Below are 22218 nucleotides of genomic sequence, written 5' to 3' on the forward strand. Positions count from 1 at the left end.
CACCCCCTCTAGCGGACGTCAAGGTCCCAACAGCGCCTCCAAGCCTGATGGAGGTGCCTCCAAGCTAGCAGCTCAAATTCCTGCTTGCTTTCTTCAACTTCCGACGCTCCATTCTTTTGGGTGATTCTGGCCAACCAAAATAGGGCTCACCCGAACCCAATTTCCGGCTTCTCCTCGAGCAGCCTTCCGTCCTGGCTTAACGTCCCTCGAACGCCGCGCACGTTCTTCATGCTCACCGAAGTACTCTTCCACAGCTCTCTCGTCCTTCGGACGCACCGAGTCCGTCGGCTCCCTTCCTGTGTCGTCCTTCTCGCTAGCTGCGTCTTCCGCTCGACTTCCCGCGCTCCAAAGCTCCTGCACACTTAGACACAGGGATCAAACACAAAGCAGGACCTAACCAACTTGGTTGATCACATCAAAACTACCATGGGGTCCAACATATTCAAGTGTGTATTTCGCTACAGTACATCTCCCCTTTTTATTCGTCTTCAAAAGTACCAGTTTCTCACGTGATCGTCGTCGTCGATCGATTGAGCACATCTCTAATCGATTCAAATATAGTCGTTGAGCGCCGTTACGATCGATTGGGCCAACACTGGATCGATTCAGCCGTATATTTCTTATGTACAGAAGTGGATTAAATCGATCGGTCGATCAATTGGTTACCTCCAATTGATCGGCTGATCGATTCAAAATCGCACTGCTCCTTCGTGCAGAAACCTTGTGAATTGATTGGCCGATCGATTGGTTATCTCCAATCGATCGGCTAATCGATCCAGGTTCGCACTGTGTTCTTGCGCAGAAAGCATGTGAATCGATCGGCTGATCGATTGGATTCCTCTAATCGATCGGCTGATCGATCCAAGTTCCCTCTGTGCTCTCGAGCAGAGGATATCAATCGATCGGTCGATCGATTGGTTTCCTCCAATCGATCGGCTGATCGATTCAACAGTATTCTGTTCCATAGTTATGCACCTCAATCGATTTACCAATCGATTGATTGCTGGTTTCCCAACTAATACCTCATGCCAGATGAACGCATCCCTGGACTTTCTTGCCAAGACTCCGGTCCTCGACCTTCTTGGACTTCTCTTGCCTTACACCCGGTCTTCTGACCTACAAGGATTTTTCCTGCCAAGACTCCAGTACTCGACCTTCTTGGACTTTTTCCTGCAAAACTTGCAACACACGTTAGATCCAAACGTATTAACCTAAACTTAAATAGTTGTCAACACATTGAAAACATCCAGGGCATGATTGCATCAACAATTCCTTCATATAGTCGATGCCTTGAAAAATCATTTAAAATATTTTCAATCTAAAGTCGATGCGACGGGAAAAAAAGACTTATCGCCACTTCAGAAATGTACGGTGGTTATCCGTCAATTGATATATGGAGTCTCTGCTGATCATTATGATGAGTACCTACAGATTGCTTAAACAAATGTATCCAATGCTTATTCAACTTCTGTCGATGCATAATTGAAGTGTTCGGGGCTTAATATTTAAGAAGACCTAATGCTGTTGATATTCAATATTTGCTTGAAATGCATGAACATAGACACGACTTCCCTGACATATTAGGTAGTCTTGATTGTATGCATTGGTAATGGAAAAATTGTCCCGTCGCTTGGAAATACTAATTTACTAGGGGAGTCATGGCGTTCCAACCATTGTGCTTGAAGCAGTCGCATCTACAGACTTGTGGATATGGCATATCTTTTTGGGGATTATAAGGTCGCGTAATGGTATCAACGTGCTTAACGAATCACTTTTATTCAACAACGTCTCGAGGTTAATTTTACGATTAACAATACACAATATACAAAAGGATATTATCCGACCGATGGGATCTATCCAGAATGAGCTACTTTTGTCAGAGCTTTCTATGCCCTCAGGATCCCAAGAGAAAAATATTTAAGAAACGATAGGAGGCCGTGAGAAAGGATGTCGAGCAGGTATTTAGAGTGCTCCAATCTCGATAGACAATGATAAGAGATCTAGTACGATTTTTGGTACAAGGATAATTTGAAGGATATTATGTATATATGTATTATTTTACACAACATGATTATTGAGAATGAGGGTGATGCAGTAGTCAATTGGTCGGATGATGAAGGAGATCCTTCATCACAAATATTTCAAGGCCCCACCTAAGAATTCCAAGAATATATCCGGAGAAATTGCGAGCTAAGCGATAATCAATTGCATCAACTTCGAGCCGACTTGGTTGAATATATTTGGGTACGCTATGGCTGTAATCAGTAAAAAAAATTATTAATTGTGATAATGTTATATTTTTTATTTGATATATGGTAATATTTATGTTTTTTTTAATTATTAATGTTATTTCGATTATTAGATATTTATGGATTTAAATTCTATAAAAATTTAATTATATAACTTAAAATAAAAAGGAGATATAAGAAATATATTTAATGAAAATGTGGGACCCTCAGGAAAAAGTTGTTAAAAGATTTGTGTTTTTTATAGCGGAGAAAAATGAAGGGATTTACTTTTAACATTATGTTGACATGACATTAAAGGAGCTTCTTGAGGGTATCGTGTAGTGTGGATGCTCTTAATTAGTGCATGGTAAAATTTGAGCATCTACAGTTGTGGAACCTCTTCATCAATTCCTTCGTTGCCACATCTACACCACGTTCAAATACTAAAAAATCTCTCAACAACTTTTGTATAGACTCCATACTTTTTATTATATATATTTCTCTCACCTTTCTATTCTACAATTATATATAATTAAATTTTAATAAAATTTAAATTTATAAATTATTAATCAAAAATAAAATTTAAATTCATAAATTAATAATCACAAATTGTTTTTTTATATTTTTATATTTTAAATTAGAAATAAAAATATTTAATAATTTTTTTTTTCAAAAAAATAACAAAGAAACGGCTGCATGAACACGAACTCACTTCCTCATAATTAAACGAAGAAGCTCGCTCCGTTACAGAAAGGATTCCTTCACCGGAGTCACGTCACAATGGAAGCTCCAAAGTTCTTATTATATTAAAAGTGATAATATTATAGGAATTTAAAAAGCAAAATCATTTATTATCCCTTAATTAAGCTAGTAATAAGACTCTAGCTAACAATTAATCAATCATCAATTATTCATTAACACCAATGTGATATGTGAATCAGAACTGCTTGCCCTCGACGGTCTGTCCGAACTGCCACTGCGCCGGCGCGACGTCGTCGGAAACCACCGACCTCCGGTCGCTGAGAGTGACGCGGAATGAGAGGGCCTGGCCAACGAGCTGCGGCTGGCCGGGCAGATCCCATTTCTGGCCCCAGTTCCTCACCATCCCCATCCACCCCGTCCGCGACCCCTTCACCTCTAGAGAACTCACGTCGCCGGCGCCGCCGACGTTGAACACGAGCACCATCAGGAAGTTAGGGTTCCCACCCAGCTCGAACCGGATGCCGCCGATCTTGAAGCAGGGGACACGGCGGTAGCGTACTGGGACGATGCCGGCGTGGTAGTCCTTGGTGATCTCCACGAACATGGGCATGGAGAGGTCGAAGTGCTTGCGCGGGGGGTTGCACCACCCGCCGTTGTCGTTGGGCAGAGCGGGGTTGGGCGGGCAGAAGTTGGTGGCGGTGATGGAGACCCTGCGCCCCGGGGCGCACCACTTCGGCGAGTCCACGCACTCGATCTCGTAGCACGCGCCGCAGGCCGCGCCGTCGCTGAACAGCGCCGTGCTCAGCGCCGCCGTCTTCAGACCGTACCCCTGCTGGTTTAGGTCTCCGTACCCGCACGCACCCTCTGTCACGTGCACAGCCATGCGGCAAAAATGATATTTAATTAATTGATCAATCTCAAAAAGGCCGAGTATCATTAATTTCACATTACCCCTTTAAAATATAATATTTACATAATTCTTTCATTTGCATCCTCCGGAACTTTTTTAAAACCTTGAAAATACCGATCATAAGTTTTATGTTCCATATAATATGCATACTCAAAATTATAGTCAAGATTTTTTTTACAAGAATTAAAAGTAATACAATGTTAAAGATCAAGGTTTAGAAATGTAAATGATGAAATATAATTTTATCTAAGAAAAAAAATTGAAAACTTACTCATAGTTTCGCCACCCGACATATCTCCATAGAAGGTAGCATGGGCATCATAGGCCCATTGGCTTTGAGCTCCTACCATCATTGTCGCCGATGCAGTTAACAATATAAGAAACGTCACTAGATTCACTATATCCATCGCTTCTTCTATTTCTTAATGTTAATCAATTCAAAGAAATTGCTTAAAAAAACACATGAAGCAATATATTTATAATGGACCTAAAGGTCACATTAATTCTCCTTAATATTGATTAAAGATATATATATAAGGGTATGTTTGGGAGGAGGTGAGGGAAGGGGAAATAAAGGGAAGGGAAATTTTGAATCTTATTTGGGACGGAGTGAGAGAAGGGAAGGAAAGGTAAGGAAGGGTAAGTTTTAACCTAGTTACTCATGAAAAGAGAGATTTTCTTACACCCCGAATTGGAATGTAAGGAAGGGGAAGGAAAAATAAAAAAAAAATTATTCTAATTTTATCCTTGTTCTAAATAGTTTAAGAAATTTTCTAATTTCTAATTTTGTTATGTCGTCGGAGTCCAATTTCCTCGCATTCTTCATAGCTCGCTTGTTGCCAGATCTCCGACATGTTTGAAGGAAGAAATCATTTTTACAATCAAAATTTAAGAGAATATCTATTATTTTTTAATTTTGTCATCAAAATTTAATACATTTTTAAATAGTAGGAATTCTCATTATCAATGTTAATTTTTAAATTTTTTTATTTAATAAGATTTCTAAAATTATTATTTTTTATTATTTATCATTTAAATACTTGATTATCGATAATTCATTATTTTGTTATGAATAGTAAAAAAGATTATTTTTTATTAAAAAATAACTAATTTAAATGATAATATAAAAAGTTAATTTTATTATTAAAAATATCTAATTTATATTTATAAAATAAATATTAATATTATGAAAATTTTCTAATTTAAAAACTAAGGATATTTTTATAATTTTATCTATTTAACCTTCATTCCCTTTTCTTTCCTCCCAAATAAAGTAATACTAATGAACCTTCCCTCCCTCTCAAATAAAAAATTAAATACTTTACTTCTCCTCGCTTTCTCTTCCTTCCCCTCTCTTCCCTTTTCATTAATGAACCTTCCCTCATTTCATTAATGTGAATATTTGAATTTTTTGGTAATTAAATTAATTCATTTTGTCAAAAAGGAAATGGAATAAGAGAATTTCGAAGAATCGAATTGAAAAAGGAAATAAAATTATTTTAATTTATATATTTTTTTTAATTATTTAAGGAAATATAGTGGTCTAGGCCTAGGGCTATAAAAAGCTTGAGCGAAGTTTAATTTTATTTAAATTTATTTGATAAATGAATCAAATTCTTAAAATGATTATTAAATTTGGATTTGGATTTTTTTATATGAGCTTGTGCTTTAAATTTAGCTTGAGTTTACTTGGTTTAAACATTATCAATTCCATTTATTTGGTTGTTTAAAATTTTTATATTTTTAAATGTATTTATTTGTTTATTTAAAGAAATTGTTTGTCTAATTATAAATTTGACAAGGGATGGTAGATATGAACCTACATGTGTTTAAGGTTAAGGGTTTACATGTGCTTATTTTACATACTATTTTTCATGAATATTAATAAATTAAATATATGTTCAAAATTATTTATTTTATTTTATTTATTATTTAAATTTTTTCATCTTGTAGATACTAAGCAAGTGTTAATTTCTATAAGATGAGGATGTCTATTTGTCACTCAAGTATTCATGGTTCAATTCATAAAAATTTTTCTTTCAAATAGAATACACAACCAATGGATGATGAAAATTTCAGTAGGATAAGATCAAATTGGATGATACCTACCCTATTATTTTTTTTTATAAAGTGAAATACTTACTTAAAGCATTTAATTTTAAAAATAAACAATTAACATTATTTCATTGAATTCCAAGCAAATAAACGAAGAGGAGAAATACAATAAAAAAATCATAATTCATTTAATTAAAAAGTCTATTTAAGTCTTAAAATCCCCAATTCACTGACTAGATTAAAAATAAATAAATAAATAAAAATAAAATAAATAAATAAATAAAAAAAGAAAATATATAATGATCATCCTGCAATATGGGCATGGCCGTCGACGCCGTCCTGCTCCCTCTTGAGGTTGGCCGGCGGGAGGAAGCAATCGTTGGAGAGGCCGGAGAGATTGAAGTCGATCTCCTCGATGGTCCACGACTCCTCCATCTTTCTCTTGTGGTTGACGGAGCCCTCGCCGTAGCGGAAGAGCGTGACGGCGGTTTGGCCGCCGTGGGAGATGTTGACGCCGTTGACGTAGCGGTAGTCCTCGATCACCGACTCCATGCTGGTCTCCCAGAAGATGCTCTCGCCGCGCCGTCCGGCCTTCATGCGGAGCAGGTGGGTGTCCTCTAGCTGCATCAGCAGGCCCGTGCGCTGGCTGAAGTACCCCCAAATCTTGTGGTGGATGATGTCGAAGGTGGCGGAGCTCCGGGCCTTCAGGTTCGCCGCGTTCGTCTCCAGCTTCAGGATGAAGCACTCCTCGCCGTTGATGATCTTCTCGCCAATGCACACAGCGTCGGAGAAGAGATTCGCCGTCGCGCGAGGATCCAATCCCTGCTTTGCTCTCCAATTTTTAACATCGTAAAATCTCATTTTGCATTTCTCCCCTACTATTTATAATATTTCACATTTTACCACCATTTATAGTTTATAAATTTTTGCCTATTTTTTTATTTTAGTACGTCTGGTTTAAAATCAAAAGAAGTAAAACTATTGGAGGAGTAAAATGATATATTTCGGCGATCGGACCTGGAATGTTCGACGAAGGGGACGCGGCGGGCCGCGGAAGGGGCGCGACTGCTCGGAGGCGGACTGGCGCCAGGCGATCTGGCCATCGCTGCCAGCGCTCATCTTGGATCCGGCCATGATGAGCTCGAAGTACCACACCTCGGGGCTCTTTTGCCACAGCACGTAGCCGCCGATCTCGCCGTTGCCCTTCGCCGCCACGCTCTGGTCACCGATGTGGAACTCCGACGCCGTCATCCGAACCTTACCCACCGCGTACATGCTGTTCACAGATGTTAGCGCCGCCTGTCCTCCCGTCGCCGCGATGTACTGCGTGATGATGTACTTCGCCGTCGACGCTTGCTTTCACCCAATCAAATTTAACCCCCCAAATCACAGAAATCATAAGATGAATTAGTTGATAACCTGAAAAGATGGAGTTTTGCTTACGATGGAGGTGTCGCGGATGGAGCGGCTAAAGGCGCGGTCGACAGGGACGGGGCAGGGGATAAGGGGGGAGCCGACGACGTTGAGGAGCAGCTGAAGGGCGACGTTGGCCCCGCCGGCGAAGAGGTGAGGAACGGCGGAGGCAGCGGCAGCAGCATCGGCGGCGGCGGAGACCTTGTCGAAGGCCTGGGCCTTGAGCCAGGTACTCATGTTCTGCCACCGAGATCCACCGGTGCCCTGCACGTTCCCGAACATCTCCTCCGGGATGGGGACCTCCAGGACTGTGTCCAGGCCATCCTCCCGGTCGAAATTAGGACACAGCTTTCTCATCAGGTACGATTAATTCCAAATCGATCGATCAAAAGAAAGTGATTCGCTGATCAAGGGAACTAGAGAGAAGCGGGCGAAGCCATCACTTGCTCAATCGAAGCTCTTCTTCTTCTTCTTCGTGCTTCCTCTTTTGGCAATGAGAGGGAGAGAAGAGTAAGAAGGGAAATGGACGTGGAAGGGTCGACCATGGTTTTAGAGGTCTCCTCCTTCTTTTACGGCAGGACGAACGAGGGAATAAATTTAAGAGAAGTTTTCATTCTGTTCCTAAAAGTTTGCTTTATTTATTCTGTCTAAAAAATTTAATTAATTATTGTTTTTATCATTCCATAATTAATTCGGCAATTAAACACTCATAGTCGTCAGTCTTCCCACTTAATTGCACAAGAGTATGAAATTGTTAGGAACGACCTAGAAAGAAAAATTTCTATTGTCATCCAAATTAATCGATCAGATAGGATGGAATTAGACCCGACCTCAGGTGGAGTCCAAATCAGATCTGGCTCATACCCGAAACTGGGTCAATGGGTCGGATGTCCATTGACCCAGTTTCGATTTAAAAATTTGACTCGACCTGACAAAGTACCATGCAGGTTTCGGTTTAGCCTCTCTAAAAATCGCCCACAACAACCGTTGGCTTATAGTCATCCCAATTAATTGCACAGGAGCATATAATTACTAGGAAAGATTGAGAAAGGAAAATTTCTCTTGTCATCCAAAATAGTCGATCAAATCGGATGGAATTAGGCCCAACCCCAGGTCGGGCCTGCCTCAGACCCAAAACCGGCTCAAGGGTCGGGTACCCGTTGACCCAGTTCCAGTTAAAAAACTTGAACTGGTCCGGCGGGGTGTTAGGTCGGTTCCAGTTCAGCCCCTTTAAAAACCGTCCATTGGTGGTTCATTTTTATTTTGTTTTGGACCATTAGAACCACCGACGGTTCACAACCGTCGGCAGTTCTAGCTGTCAGAATGAAACAAATTTTTTTCAACGGTTGAGATATGATCTTGTTCGAAAACTGAGAAGTTGGCTAGTTGGGCACTCCGCTCTAACGTTGACCAAATGGAGACTGCTCGCTGTCCTGCGTGTCACAAAAAATGTTAGTGTCGGGTTAGAGAAGAGGTCTCTGACATTGACCCTCCGACGTTCAAGTCAGTAATCGAATTTTGAAAATGAATAGTGAAGAAATAGTAGTAATGTGCGTGCAGAAAAATATATCATCACATACCTCCGCCTGTGGGTGAAGACATTCTTTTATAATGTCACTGTTGTGTCTATGCATTAGGGATGCAATCGAGCCAAGCCGAGCCGAACCCTTGAATGTTTATAATCGAGCCGAGCCGAGCTTGGCTCGTTTATAATCGAGCCGAGCTCGAGTTTTATTTAACAAATATATTCCTAGCTCACGAGCTTATTCGAACTTTTATCGAGTCTAAACGAGCTTAATAAATATAAATCATAAATTTAAATATTCATTAAAAACTAAATTATATATTTAGATAAAATTATAATATTATTATTAAAATTTATAATTTTATTCTAATAAATAAATTTAATATATTTGTCTATATTTTTCATAAATAGAGTATAAAATTTATAAATTCAATATCGAAATTATTATTATTTTTATTTAAAAGTTACTTAATGAGATTAACGAACGTGTTCACGAGCTAAAGAGCCGAATATTACGAAGCTTGAGCTTGGTTTGTTTATTTTAACGAGCCTCATTAAACGAGCTCAAACGAGCTTTTATCGAATCGAGTTTCGAATAGCTCGTGAGTGGCTTGGTTCATTTACATCCCTACTATGCATGAATTATGAAGCATTTCCAAAAAAAAGGTGGACTATAAAGTGACCATGACACTTTTCCTAAATTGAGCCTTCAAATCCTTGTGATAGGATAGGTTGGAAGCTTCTAAAGTACAATTTACCTACAAGATATCCCCTGTCTTCTATGGCACAAAAGACCAAAAAAGTGTAATAGCTTGTTGAGCTATGGGGTCCACCATAGAATACTTTGACCAACTGATTGAATTATTGATATAGTTTGACTGGCTGTAACTTCTGAGGAATCACTACAAGAAAATTGATATTTAGCGATGAAATATTTCGTCGCTAACCAATATTTACAACGATAACTTTTCGTTACTAGAATCGTCGTTATAAGCTTGTCGTAAACAATTATTAGCGATGATTTTTTTTTTTATGTTTCGTCGCTAATAAATTAACGACATGATTAAATCCTCGCTAAAGAATTTTAATCGATGCTAATCTTTTAGCGACAAATGAAAATTACTCGTCGCTAAGAAATTTGTTTGCGACGAATCCAAATATTTCGTCGCCAACAAGTTAGCTACGATTTTCCTTATTTCGTCGCTAATGCCATCGTAATGTGTCACAAACACATTTCATTTCACCGCAAACGTCTGCGATAAGTATTGATATGTTTAAGTTATTAGCGACGAATTTGAACCTTTTCGTCGCTAACAAGTTAGCAACGATTTTTAAAATTTCGTCGCTAACAAACCGACTCGTCGCTAAACCCGTTTCACTTCGCCGCAAACGTTTACGATAAGGTTCGATATGTTCGAGTTGTTAGCGACGATTTTGGATATTTCGTCGCTAACCTTTGTTTTTTTAAAAAAAAATGTTTTAAAAAAATTTATACACATTTATAAACTTATACAATCATCACAACTCTAACAACAATATTCACAATAATCATAACTCTAACAACAATATTCACAAACTTATACAAATACTAACTCTAACAACAAATTCACAAATAAACTCACAAACAACTCATACTTCATCAAAGTATAAGTTCACAAATCTAGTAACATTCACAAACAAGAGATGCAAGTACTCAACATCAATGTCTAACATCAAGTAACACAACAAATAAAGTACACAAGTAACAATCCAAATAAAGTACAAACAAGTAACAAGTTCAAAACATCAAGTTCACATCTAGAAATCCACAACATCATAGTCTACAAGAAATAAACTTCGCAACATCATGTTCATATCCAAAAATCCACAACATCAAAGTCTAAGAATGAGGAGGAGGAGGTGAAACCGAAGATGAATCATGGATCAAGGAATCTAATGCTCCAGGTGCCAATTGGTTAAGAATTTATTCAAACATATCTTATCTTGATTTCATTGATGCTAACTCATCTTGTCTTGATTCCATTGATGCTAACTCATCTTGGGTGTTTGCTAACTCTTCTTGAGTGGATTAAGTTTTTCACGTAATGCGGTGTTAGTTAATCTAATTGAGGAGGTGGCATCTGAAGAAGTGGGCCTAACTGGCTTTGTCCCACTTCCAAGTCCTCTAATGTATCCCGAACGAGTACCGAGTACCTAATACAAGTTTCAACATATTTAAAAATAGCACATGACTGTTTAATAATTAGTAATTGTGAAAATCCTAGAAGAGAGTAACAAATAGATTCAACATGTCATATATGATGTTTCCTCAAAATCTTAATAGAAAAGCAATTCAACATTGAGTGATGCCCACAGGTGAAAACCTTTACCTCTTCAATGCATAACAACATTCTGAATTAACCCACTCAAATATTGAGGCCTTAACATCTAAAGATATGACTAAAAAGAAAGATCATATACTATATTTTGGATGCAAGGAAAAGAGATATTATAAAAGTCAGTGTACATTTGCAAAGAAAGAAAAGATAACACACAAGATGGAAAGAAGGCAAGACACATAACTAATACATTATTAAGCACCCTTGAAAAAAATCAAAGAGAAAAGCACAAACATTGATGTCTCAAACTGTATCTGCAGTTTTAGTATGTGAATAAATTTTATGTGAACAAAAATTTTAGTATGGTAGTAAGAATGAGTATTGTGGACCTGATCACAAACTGTATCTGTAATTTCGACTACATTGATTGCCTCTTTTGAATTTTGTGTTTGAATACACTCATCACGTAGTCTCACCATATCATCCTAAAAAAAAATAAACATGTTAAAAATATCATAAAAACATAATTATACATAGTTAAGAACATATTCATTAAATAAGGGCATAACATACATATGCAGTTTTGGTCATCTCATCAATCCACCCTTTTGACGAGCTATAATGAGTTTCATTAAAAATAATAATATAATCTTTTCTTTGTAACTGATCGGTCTAGGAAAAAAATAATTTGTTAATTTTTAATCAACAAACAATATATGAAAACTATAAAAGTAGCACTTACGCCATCGTAACTATATTGAATGAATGATTTAGAACCTCCACAATGGTTATATGGGAGTTTCCCTTGATTTTCAGCATTTATGGTAGATCGTTTCTACAACACAAAATTTTGTATAAATAAAATAATAGTTATAGAACAAATAATTAAATTTTTATATAGTTACCTAAAATGCCTCAGATTCAAACAAAGCACACATATAGTCCCAATCATCTTGAGTCTCACAAAACTCGATCGGAATATGTTGTTGGTGCTCAGCAGGAGAAATGTGTGATAGCTTCTTATAATGGTTATGCATTTTGGTTCTATTATCTCTATACCGTGAACTCATTAATCGGTCAGTCTCTTTTATGACTGACGATGCACCCTCCTAAAAATTGATATCAAAAGCAGCTTGAAAAAAAATAAATTTATTTCGCATATGGTTAGTAATAAAGAAGTGGTTATAAATATGTTGAATTACTTGTACTTACTGATAATCGATCATATATCATCCTTTTGTTATCAGCAGGAACATGCTTCCAGCTCTTAACTTGTAAGGGAGCAAACTTCTTTATCGAGAGACCTAACTCGGTCATAAATGAAGTTGCGTTTGGGTCAATTGGATGTCCATCGCTCTGACAAAAAGTAATAGGTAATCTACCCTGGGCAGAGAGCTGGCATCGCAACCGATCAGAATGTGTGCCACATGTCTCCCTACGTAGCGGTAGGCCTGTAGATGCAAAAGTGTTAACAATTAACAAATTAAATACCAAAATAAAAATTGTGTAATTTAAATATAAAACAACTAATCACTAGAAGAACTATCATCAGACGGTGTCTGCATAACTGGTAGATGCTCAATCCTCTCGGGCAGCATGACTGTCACATAATCATCATGTATAAATCAACAAACAAATATCCATCAACATATATATGTATCTACTAATAATGAAACTTTATCTTATATAAATGAATTAAAAATAAAGAAAAACATACATACTATGTAAATAAAAATTAATCACTATCATCATCTGAAAGAGATATTTGATCATCTGCTTCACTATCAATTTCAATATCTTCATCTTCATCATTAAGAAAACTTTGAGCATCCCTAGTCGGCTCAACTTGTACATTTGACATATTTATATGTTGATCCTCAACATCTAATCTACAAAGTTGGGTTATTTCTAAGTCGTCACCAACTACTGAAGTTGCTTTATTAAAAGAAATATCTTAGTTAGTCTCAATATTGAAATTATTTCCGGATTCAATTTCTTTAGATGCTTCATCAATTTCAATTACTTCGTATATTTCTAGATGTTGAACCTTTTGTACTACCTTCCAATGACCTCCACGCTTTATATCATTTAAATAGTAAACTTGATTTGTTTGGTTGGCCAAAATGAATGGGTCATCAGTGTACCATGTTTTAGAAGTGTCAATATATAAGAGACCAAACTCTTCAACCATTGATTTTTTTTTGGATTACATTGTAACCATTCACACCAGAATAATTGTACTTTATACTTGAAAGAGTAAAATAGTTGAACGACATCCTTCAACACTCCAAAAAAAATCCAAATTGGCACTATCATCAGATGATGGTACGCTAACCCCACTATTCTGAGTAGTTCTACGAGAATCACGGGACCTTGTATGATATCGAATACCATTTACAATGCAGGCGTCATAGAGTTGAACTTCAACATCAGGTCCAATTGCTAAATAATACAACTTGTTTGTGATTTCTGAATTTGTTAAATTCTTTAACTTTATCATTCTTTCCCTAAACCATTGTGGAAAATGTTGGGACAATTTTCCTAGGTCAAGGTTGACCAGTTTGATTAAGCTTGAGTTGAGTCAAGCTTGAGTCAGGATTTGAGTTTTGATATTTGACAATGTAAGGAGATTGTTGGAGCAATCGTCTAGTTATGGAGATGGTCAAAGGGTTGACAGGTTGATCATGGATATGGTCAAAGGGTTGACCAGGTTGATGAGAATAAAAGTCAAGTAGGTCAAGGGTGACAGGAGACTTGACTGGGAAAGTCCTAACTGGATGTTAGGCATTTGGAAAGTCTTAGTGAGGATCTAGGCAGCAGAAAGTCCTGGTGAGGAGCCAGACAATTAGAAAGTCCTGATAAGGAGCCAGGCAGTTGAAAAGTCCAAGTGTGATCTTGGCAAAAGAGAAAGTCCTGGTGAGGAGCCAGGCAGTTGAAAAGTCCAAGTGTGATCTTGGCAAAGGAGAAAGTCCTAGTGAGGAGCCAGGCAATTGGAAAGTCCAAGTGTGATCTTGACAAAGGAGAAAGTCCTGGTGAGGAGCCAGGCAATTGGAAAGTCCAAGTGTGATCTTGGCAAAGGGTGTAAGTCCAAGCATGTGGTCTTGGCAAGGTAAATCCTAGTGTGACTTGACAAGGAGAACTCGACAACTCGGATGAGGCCGAAGGAAGCTCCTGAAGGCAAGGCGTGAATGATAGGAGATATTCGAGGGACACAAGGCTGATGGAGGAGGCTAGAAGGCTAGTTCGAGGTTAGTCGGGTGTGGCCAAATACTAGGCATGGAGACCCAACAGGTTACGTTTGACCAGGAGTTGGGTTGGAGATTTTGGACTTGAGTTTGAGTCAAGTCCAGGCTGGTCAATCGATCGGACGATCGATTGAACCAGGGTCCAATCGATCAGTTGATCGATTGGAGTGTGCTGCGATTATGGGAAGGCCCAATCGATCGGTCGATCGATTGGGATGTGAAATCGTGAGCACAGACGCTTTCCCAATCGATCGACCAATCGATTTGGAAATGTCGATCGATCGGTCGATCGATTGGGCAGCAGAAGCTCTCGCGCGATCACAAGAGCACAGAAAGGCTCTGAATCGATCGTCCGATCGATTCAGACAGTCCCAATCGATCGGTCGATCGATTGGGAAGTGACCGTTGCGCAGGAAACGAACAATGGACGGTTGGGATGGAGCGGTGCTGATGTGGCAATCGATTGAGAATGAATTGGATCGATTGGGAGCACTGTTTAAAGCTTGGGCGGAGCATTTTCTCCGCAGAACTTTGCTTTCTTCTCCTGTGATTTCTCTCCGACTTTCACAACGATTTCTCCAGAGATTCTTGCCAGTTCTTAAAGGCTCTTGGGAGTATTCTCTCAAGGTTTAAGAGGCAACAAAAAGCAACAAGTAAGCAAGAAGAAGTAGTGTTTTCATTTGTATCTTGTACTCTCTTCTTGTATTTTTGGTTGTGTTGTTGTGTGAGTTTGTACGAGGCTTCTCTGCCTCCGGCTACGACCGAGAAGGAGTGTTTCATAGTAGAGGAGTGAGTCGGTGTGTGGATCCTTGGATTAGTCACCTCTTCTTAAGGTGGATACCAAGTAAATCTACTTGTTAGCGTTGTGTGAGTCTTGTAGTTCATTTCCTCTGCATATCATCATCAAGATGACGCAAACCGACGAGCGCGCAATGAAACGCTATTCACCCCTCTCTAGCAGGCATATCGGTCCCAACAGAAAATCTCTCTCATGATATTGGAGAAGTTGATTTGAATGAACTTTATATGACAGAAGTTGTAGATGTTCACTGCATAAATAAATATTTAATTTATAATTTTATAATGAAATATAAACAATAAAATTACATAATGTAAAAACTTACTTTCTATATTCAGCAACTTCTTTACAATTATTGAGAATATACCAATGTGCTTTCTTATACAAAGCCAAAGGTAATTTCAGATTATGTTGGTTGCCAAACACTCTTGCTTGTTGTGAGAAAACACTTAAATTGCATGCTACTGGTTGAACATCTTTGTTTCGTTCTAGCCAACTAAATCTTGTCTCAATTTGACTCGTATATAAAGAACTAAAAGTCAATGCCACATTTATAATATACCCCTCTGCAATAGATCCTTCAAGTCTTGCTTTAATCTAAATATATTTTTTTAATCTACCTAAATATCGTTCAAAGGGATACATCCATCATGACAAAACATGTCCAGCTAACATGGCTTCACGGGGTAAATGAACTACCAAATAAACCATAATATTAAAAAATACTGGAAATATTCTGTCCATCTTACACAATATGAAGACTATTTCCTCCTCAATTTTATATAAATCTGCTATGTGTAAAGATCTTGCAGTTATCTTTTTGAAAAATTTACATAACTCAATTAGTGTGCCACATATATCTTTTGGGAAGAATTTATGTACATCAGCTGGAAGTATTCTTTGAACAAGACATGGCAATCATGTGATTTTAGTCCATGTAACTTTCCATCATCTACGTTCACATTTCTAGATATATTAGCAGCATATCGATCAAAAAACTTCACGGATTTTAAAACTTGACAAAATGCACGTCTTTCGTCCAATGTCAACATGTAACTTGCATATGGTTTACTGAATTTGTCTCCAACTTTCTTTAAATGCAATTCACTTCTAATCCCATATCTTGCAAGTCTAACCTTGCTTTAAATGTATCCTTTGACTTTCCATCTATATTAAATAATGTGTCAACCAAAGCATCACAAATGTTTTTTTCAATGTGCATCACATCTAAATTGTGTCTCAACTTTAAATCTGGCCAATACTTTAACTCAAAAAAATATAGACTTCTTTACCCAATTTGTATCATCCAAATATCGTTGCCATTTTGTACTTAATGTAGGATGCTTACTAAATGTCACCTGGGGTAATGTATCTAATTGTGTTAAAATCTCATAACCACTAAATCTTCATGGTGGTCCTTCTTGTTCAACTTTTCCATTGAAATTCTTATTTTTACGCCATGGGTGTTGTACATTCAAGAATCGACAGTGGCATGTATATCATATTTTACTCCGTAATCTTTGAGATTTAGTTTCAACTGCACATACTGGACATGCTTTATAACCCTTTGTGCTCCATCCAGATATTGTTCTATATGCTGGAAAGTCATGAATAGTCCACATCACAGCAGCATGCAATCGAAATACTTGTTCAGTCGATGCATCATATGCTTCCACCCCATCATCCCATAGCTCCTTTAGTTCGTTGATCAAAGGTCGTAAGTATACATCTATCTCTTTCCCAGGTGATTTAGGCTCAGGAACTAAAAGAGACATAATCAAATATGATGACTTCATCATTTTCCATGGTGATAAATTATAATTGACAGGTATAACAGGCCACATACTATAAGCATTTGACATATTTCCAAATGGATTAAAATCGTCTGTAGCCAACCCTAAGCGAATATTTCGTGGATCACTACAAATATTTCATGTGATGTGTCAAATTCTTTCCATGATTCACTATCTCTGGATGCCTTAATACACTATCTGTTTCAACCTGTTTTTCTTTATGTCATCTCATATCTTTTGCTGTATGTTTTGTAATAAACAACCGCTTAAGTCTGGGCTTTAAAGGAAAATATCGAAGAATTTTTTGAGCATTCTTTTTATTATTCATCCCATCATACTTGTGGCTAGGCTCCTTGCACACCGGACATGTATCCTTATTCTCATGCTCACCCCAATATAATATACAATCATTCTTATATGCATGTATCTTCTCATATGTCAATCCTAACTCTTTTAACATTTTCTTTGCTTCATAATGAGAGTTTGGAATCACATTCGGTTTGGGAAATGCCTCTTGCAATAACTGAAGTAACATATCAAAAGATTTATTGCTCCATCCATTTAACACCTTCACATGCATTAACTTAACCAAAAAACTGAATATAGAAAAATTAGTACAAGTGTGATACAACTTTTTTTGTGCTTCTTCAAACATTGAGCTATAACTTCCTTTAATATCTTCTGCATTCATGTTTTCATTAATATCATCTAATTGAGGCCCAATGGTATTGATATTTTCTGCATTTCTTAAATCAGTAAACATGTCTTGAAAATCATCTTCTTCAAAATCACAATCAAGTCCCTCTTCATTAACAATATTTATAACAGATGATGTAGAAGCTTCACCATGAAAATTCCAGACTTTGTATAATTTGTCAAATCCCCCATCTATAAAGATGTCCTCGAACATAATCCAACTCATATTTAAATAAATTACCACACATTCGACATGGACAATGAATATTAGATAAATTTAAATTTATCATATAATTCTCTGCCACCTTTAAAAACTTATTTAACCCATTTATATATTCAGGGCTAATCCGATTCTCAAGCATTATCCAACTTTTATCCATATTTATAAAACCTGATTAAACATATAAAAAAATCATATTATTTAATAAATAACTCTTATAAATAAGTTTGATGATAAGTTTCAATGAAATTAATAAGCAACTTATATTAAATAACTTAAATTAATTAATGACATCAAAATAACTAAAAAAATTATCAACTACATAGCTTCCAAAAGAAGTTCAAGAGTAATTTGGTTAAACATGATCCATCGAGACAAAATAAGTACATATCTCTTGTTCTTCAAAATAAATACATATCTCAACTCGAAACATGAATTTGTGATAGATACTTTAGAGATTGAGACTCAGTTTACTTTAGTGGAGAGTTTTGAGGGAGAGTATGAGAGATCATGTTGAAATTATCATTAATAACACAAACAATAAAAATGAAACAATAAATATGAAGAGAATTACTAATCCTTGCACATTGCAGCATGCACCTATAGCTAAAATGAAATTTTATAAAATGCTTGATATGTACTCTTATAGCATGTTGAAGTTATTTTGATGCTTGATATGTACTCTTATAGCATTTATTATAAGTACTTAAGAGATATTCATTATCTTTGATTCAAAATTTAAGAGCAAGATAATTTCGGTAAAATGAATAACAAGATCATATAACTGCTAACAAGATCATATAAATGCAATTAAATGGAGACAAAAAATTGATATTTTGGCAGTACCTTTTCTCAGAGCGGGAAAGAAGCAGAGGAGGAAAACCTGAGCTGGGTCAGAACAGAAGTCATCGGAGCCGGAGCAGGAAAGAAGGAGGATTCATCAAACAAAGAAGATTCACGGCGACGTCGGAGGAGAAGAAGAGATCGCACACCCAAACCCTAAAACCTTATCGTGGCAGCATCGGAGGAGAAGAAGAGAGCGCACACGGAGAAGAAGCAGCGAGCGGACGGAGAAGAAGAGAGCACGGAGGAGAAGAGAGCGCGCAGAGTAGAAGAAGAGGATCGCGACGCGGAGGAGAAGAAGAGATCGTGGCGAATTTGGGGAAATGCCAATTCGGGGGGAAATAAGGGCAGGATTAGCGACGAAACTATATGATTTGCTGCTAATTCTTAATATTAGCGACGAAAATAGAAAATCCGCCATTAATATATTAACAACGAATATTCCGATTTGAGATTTTGCCGCTAATAATACAAATTAACGACGAATTATAGAATTTCGTCGCTAATATAAAGCTTTAGCGACGAAATTTCTGATTCGTCGCTAATCCTTATTTATTAACGAATCCACATAATTACATATTAACGACGCTTAACATAATTCGCTGCTAATACTAAAATTTTAGCGGCGAGAATGCTAAATTCGTCGCAAATATAATGACCTTGCAAAAAAAATATAATTTTTTAATATTATTATTTGCGACAAAATTGTGTTCCGCCGCTAATAGTCTATTTTTGCTACAAACGACTATTTCATCACTAATATTTCGTCGCTATTTTATTGTTTTCTTGTAGTGAATACCCGATCAATGTTTGAGTGCAGCTCGCGACTCGGCTTCTTTACTTGAACTATTCATAACCAGATGTCTAATATGTTCGATCGAGCCATACGTCTGATCGGCTGGGGCACTTGGTCAGGATAATTGATAGTTGACTTCATACTCCATCGTACTTCATTGTTGATTGCGATATCAAATTTGGAGTTCAACCCGACCGGAGGGCTCGCTCAAGTGAGCCTTTGGTTTAACACTCACGGTTCGTTCGACCTGGAGGTCCGTCTAGACCTTCTCTTGTTCTAAATGATGTTGACCACCCCTTGATTTTGACTTTGATTTCCACGCTAACCGGCCTCCTAGATTTTAACCCCCTCAAAGGGGCCCACCTTAAACACCGTATCACAAGCCTCCCCTTCAAGTCTAGTCGAAGGAGGTTGTCAGTCCGATTGACTATACCCTGATATCTGTCTGAGCCTCTTATCCTCTGATCGAGCATTTTTGTGTTGTACCCCCGATCGCTAGAACAAATATTATACTTAACCATTCTTACCTATGATATCCCTGATGTCCGGTCGGTTAATCCAGCATCATCAAGCGACTTAGTCTGATGAAATACCTCCGGTTGGACATTCACTGATAAAATTTACTTGGATTAAGTTGGCATCATCTTGACTCCTTGGAAATCGAGCAAATCACCAACCATTAATAAAGCATGTCAAGGACAACTTTTCATCATAAGCTTGCTTATTGCCTCTCATCCCTCATTAATGTGTCCTGTAGTACACTAACACGTGTCGCATGCTTGCATAGAAGAATATTCGATGTGACAAATAATTGTTGTGATTTGATGTGATTGTTGGTGCAGGAAGCACCAGACGATTAAACTTAAGTTTTTATTATGAAAAAATGTTCAAAGTGTTGGTTAATCTTAAGAAAACGTATCGGTTCCACTGTACAAAATTTTTTGTATAAGTGTCAAACCTTTCCTTAAATAACCTATTGTGTTCTTTAGAAGTTAAATTAGGAATCGCAGACGGAACTTAACATCATTGATTCCAAATTTAACTTATCTGTTCTTAATGGTTTAGATTTGAATCGCAAGCGGAACTTAACACTATTGATTCAAATCTACCTAGATTATTAATTCCATAAATATTAATTTCCAAAATTGGCTTCCAGGACTGCATGGCGAGGTACATGGCCTTCTTGGATATGGGAGCAACCATCACCACCTAGGCAAAGCCTTTTAAGGAAAGCTAATATTTATTTCCTTAAATAACTCTAGGTTAACCGAAAAGAACAATTGAATCACAAATTCGAAAAAGAAGAAAACACAAAATCAAAAAACAAATTTGATAAACTAGATCTAATTGCCTCTTGTATTTAGAATTCTTATAAAGAGAAAAACTAGCATTATGCGGAAAACAATTGCTAATTATACCTTCTCTTTGTAAGCTAATGACCTCAAGATCTTCTGCCGTATTCCTCGCCTCGCCTTGGACGTCGTGTGGGCGACGATCCTCCAAGATTAACACCACCCAAAAGAGTCCTTCCTCTTCCTCTAGAATTCAGCCAGCACCACCACCAAGAAAAAGAGAGCAAAGGGAAAGGGAGAAAGGAGAGGACCGACAACCAAGAGATCACCCAAGCAAAAGAATAAAAGTTGTATCTCATGAAGCTCCCTTACCCCTTCTTTTATATTACTTGCCCAAGGCAAATAAGGAAAAACTTTTTACAAAAAATAAAATCATCCAAGAGTTTTTCCTTTTCCCTTTTATTTTTCCTTTTCTTTCCTCTTGATTGAATCAATCACCAAAATTAATTGGATGATGATTTTATTATTTTAATATGGCCAGCCACCTTGCTTGGGCACCAAGCAAGGTTGGTCGGCCCCCACAAGAGAAAGAAATAAATAATTTTTATATAAAATTTTACAAGAAAAATTCTTATAAAATTTTACAAGCTCTCTTTCCTAAAGTAGGAGTTAAAAAAGGAAAGTTTCTAAAAATTAAAACCATGTTTTAAAATTTAAAAACTCTCTTATAAAATTTCCTTTTTTAACATGATGATAGAAAATTTTAATTTTAAAACTTATCTCCCTTTTTTTCTTAAACCATGAGGATGGTTAAAAAAGGAAAGTTTTAAAACTTTTAAAACTCTCTATTAAAACATGTGACCTAATTCAAATAAGAAAAGTTTTAAAAATTAAAATCTCTCTTTTAAAACTTATAGTTTTCTACAAAGAGAAGATTTAAAAAATTCAAAACACCCCTCCTATTTGAATTAATCTTGGCCAGCCCCTACAAGCTTGGTCACCAAGCAATGGTCCGGCCCCCTTCTTGGACACCAAGAAGAACCTTACATTTGGATGGACTTGAGGCTATAATGAGGCTACGACAGGGACCTAGAAAAGAAATTGATTTTGGCCTTCTGATTAGCTTGAGTATCCCGTGCTCGCCTTGAACACACAACTCAAGTTCATCGATAATAACTCATTTCACTAGAGAGTTATTACCGCACTACCGCACCAATCCCAAATTACATTATGGGCTCCTTCTTATTATGAGTGTGTTAGTCTCCCTGTGTTTAAGATTATGAATGCCCACTAATTAAGTAAGTTACTGACAACTCACTTAATTAATATCTAGCTCCAAGAGTAGTGTCACTCAACTTTATTGTCATGTCGGACTAGGTCCAC

At 37.1% G+C, this 22218-nt stretch overlaps 2 protein-coding genes across 2 annotated transcripts; both read right to left on the reverse strand.

Moving 5' to 3' along the window:
- Positions 1-3165: 3165 nt before the first annotated feature.
- LOC122019142 (expansin-A3-like) lies at positions 3166-4247 on the reverse strand. Its single transcript, XM_042576641.1, has 2 exons — positions 4112-4247; positions 3166-3794 (listed from the first exon to the last, which is right to left on the reverse strand). The coding sequence occupies exons 1-2, from the start codon at positions 4245-4247 to the stop codon at positions 3166-3168; spliced, it is 765 nt and encodes a 254-aa protein (XP_042432575.1).
- Positions 4248-6120: 1873 nt separating this feature from the next.
- LOC122018631 lies at positions 6121-7883 on the reverse strand. The gene is made up of 3 exons (XM_042576001.1): positions 7339-7883; positions 6913-7251; positions 6121-6717 (listed from the first exon to the last, which is right to left on the reverse strand). Exons 1-3 carry the CDS (start codon positions 7663-7665, stop codon positions 6199-6201), a joined length of 1185 nt encoding a protein of 394 aa, XP_042431935.1. The 5' UTR covers positions 7666-7883; the 3' UTR covers positions 6121-6198.
- Positions 7884-22218: the final 14335 nt, after the last annotated feature.

This window comes from Zingiber officinale, chromosome 9A, assembly GCF_018446385.1.
Source record: "Zingiber officinale cultivar Zhangliang chromosome 9A, Zo_v1.1, whole genome shotgun sequence".
Taxonomy (NCBI): domain Eukaryota; kingdom Viridiplantae; phylum Streptophyta; class Magnoliopsida; order Zingiberales; family Zingiberaceae; genus Zingiber; species Zingiber officinale.

What these genes read in the sequence shown, in the direction of transcription:
- LOC122019142 (XM_042576641.1), bottom strand. Translation starts at nt 4,247, where the DNA reads ATGGATATAGTGAATCTAGTGACGTTTCTTATATTGTTAACTGCATCG. An exon ending in GTCGGGTGGCGAAACTATGA is followed by an intron (nt 3,795 to 4,111) that starts GTAAGTTTTCAA and finishes TGCACGTGACAG; the next exon opens with AGGGTGCGTGCGGGTACGGA.
- LOC122018631 (XM_042576001.1), bottom strand. Translation starts at nt 7,665, where the DNA reads ATGAGAAAGCTGTGTCCTAATTTCGACCGGGAGGATGGCCTGGACACA. An exon ending in CCATCCGCGACACCTCCATC is followed by an intron (nt 7,252 to 7,338) that starts GTAAGCAAAACT and finishes ATTGGGTGAAAG; the next exon opens with CAAGCGTCGACGGCGAAGTA. An exon ending in CCCTTCGTCGAACATTCCAG is followed by an intron (nt 6,718 to 6,912) that starts GTCCGATCGCCG and finishes AGAGCAAAGCAG; the next exon opens with GGATTGGATCCTCGCGCGAC.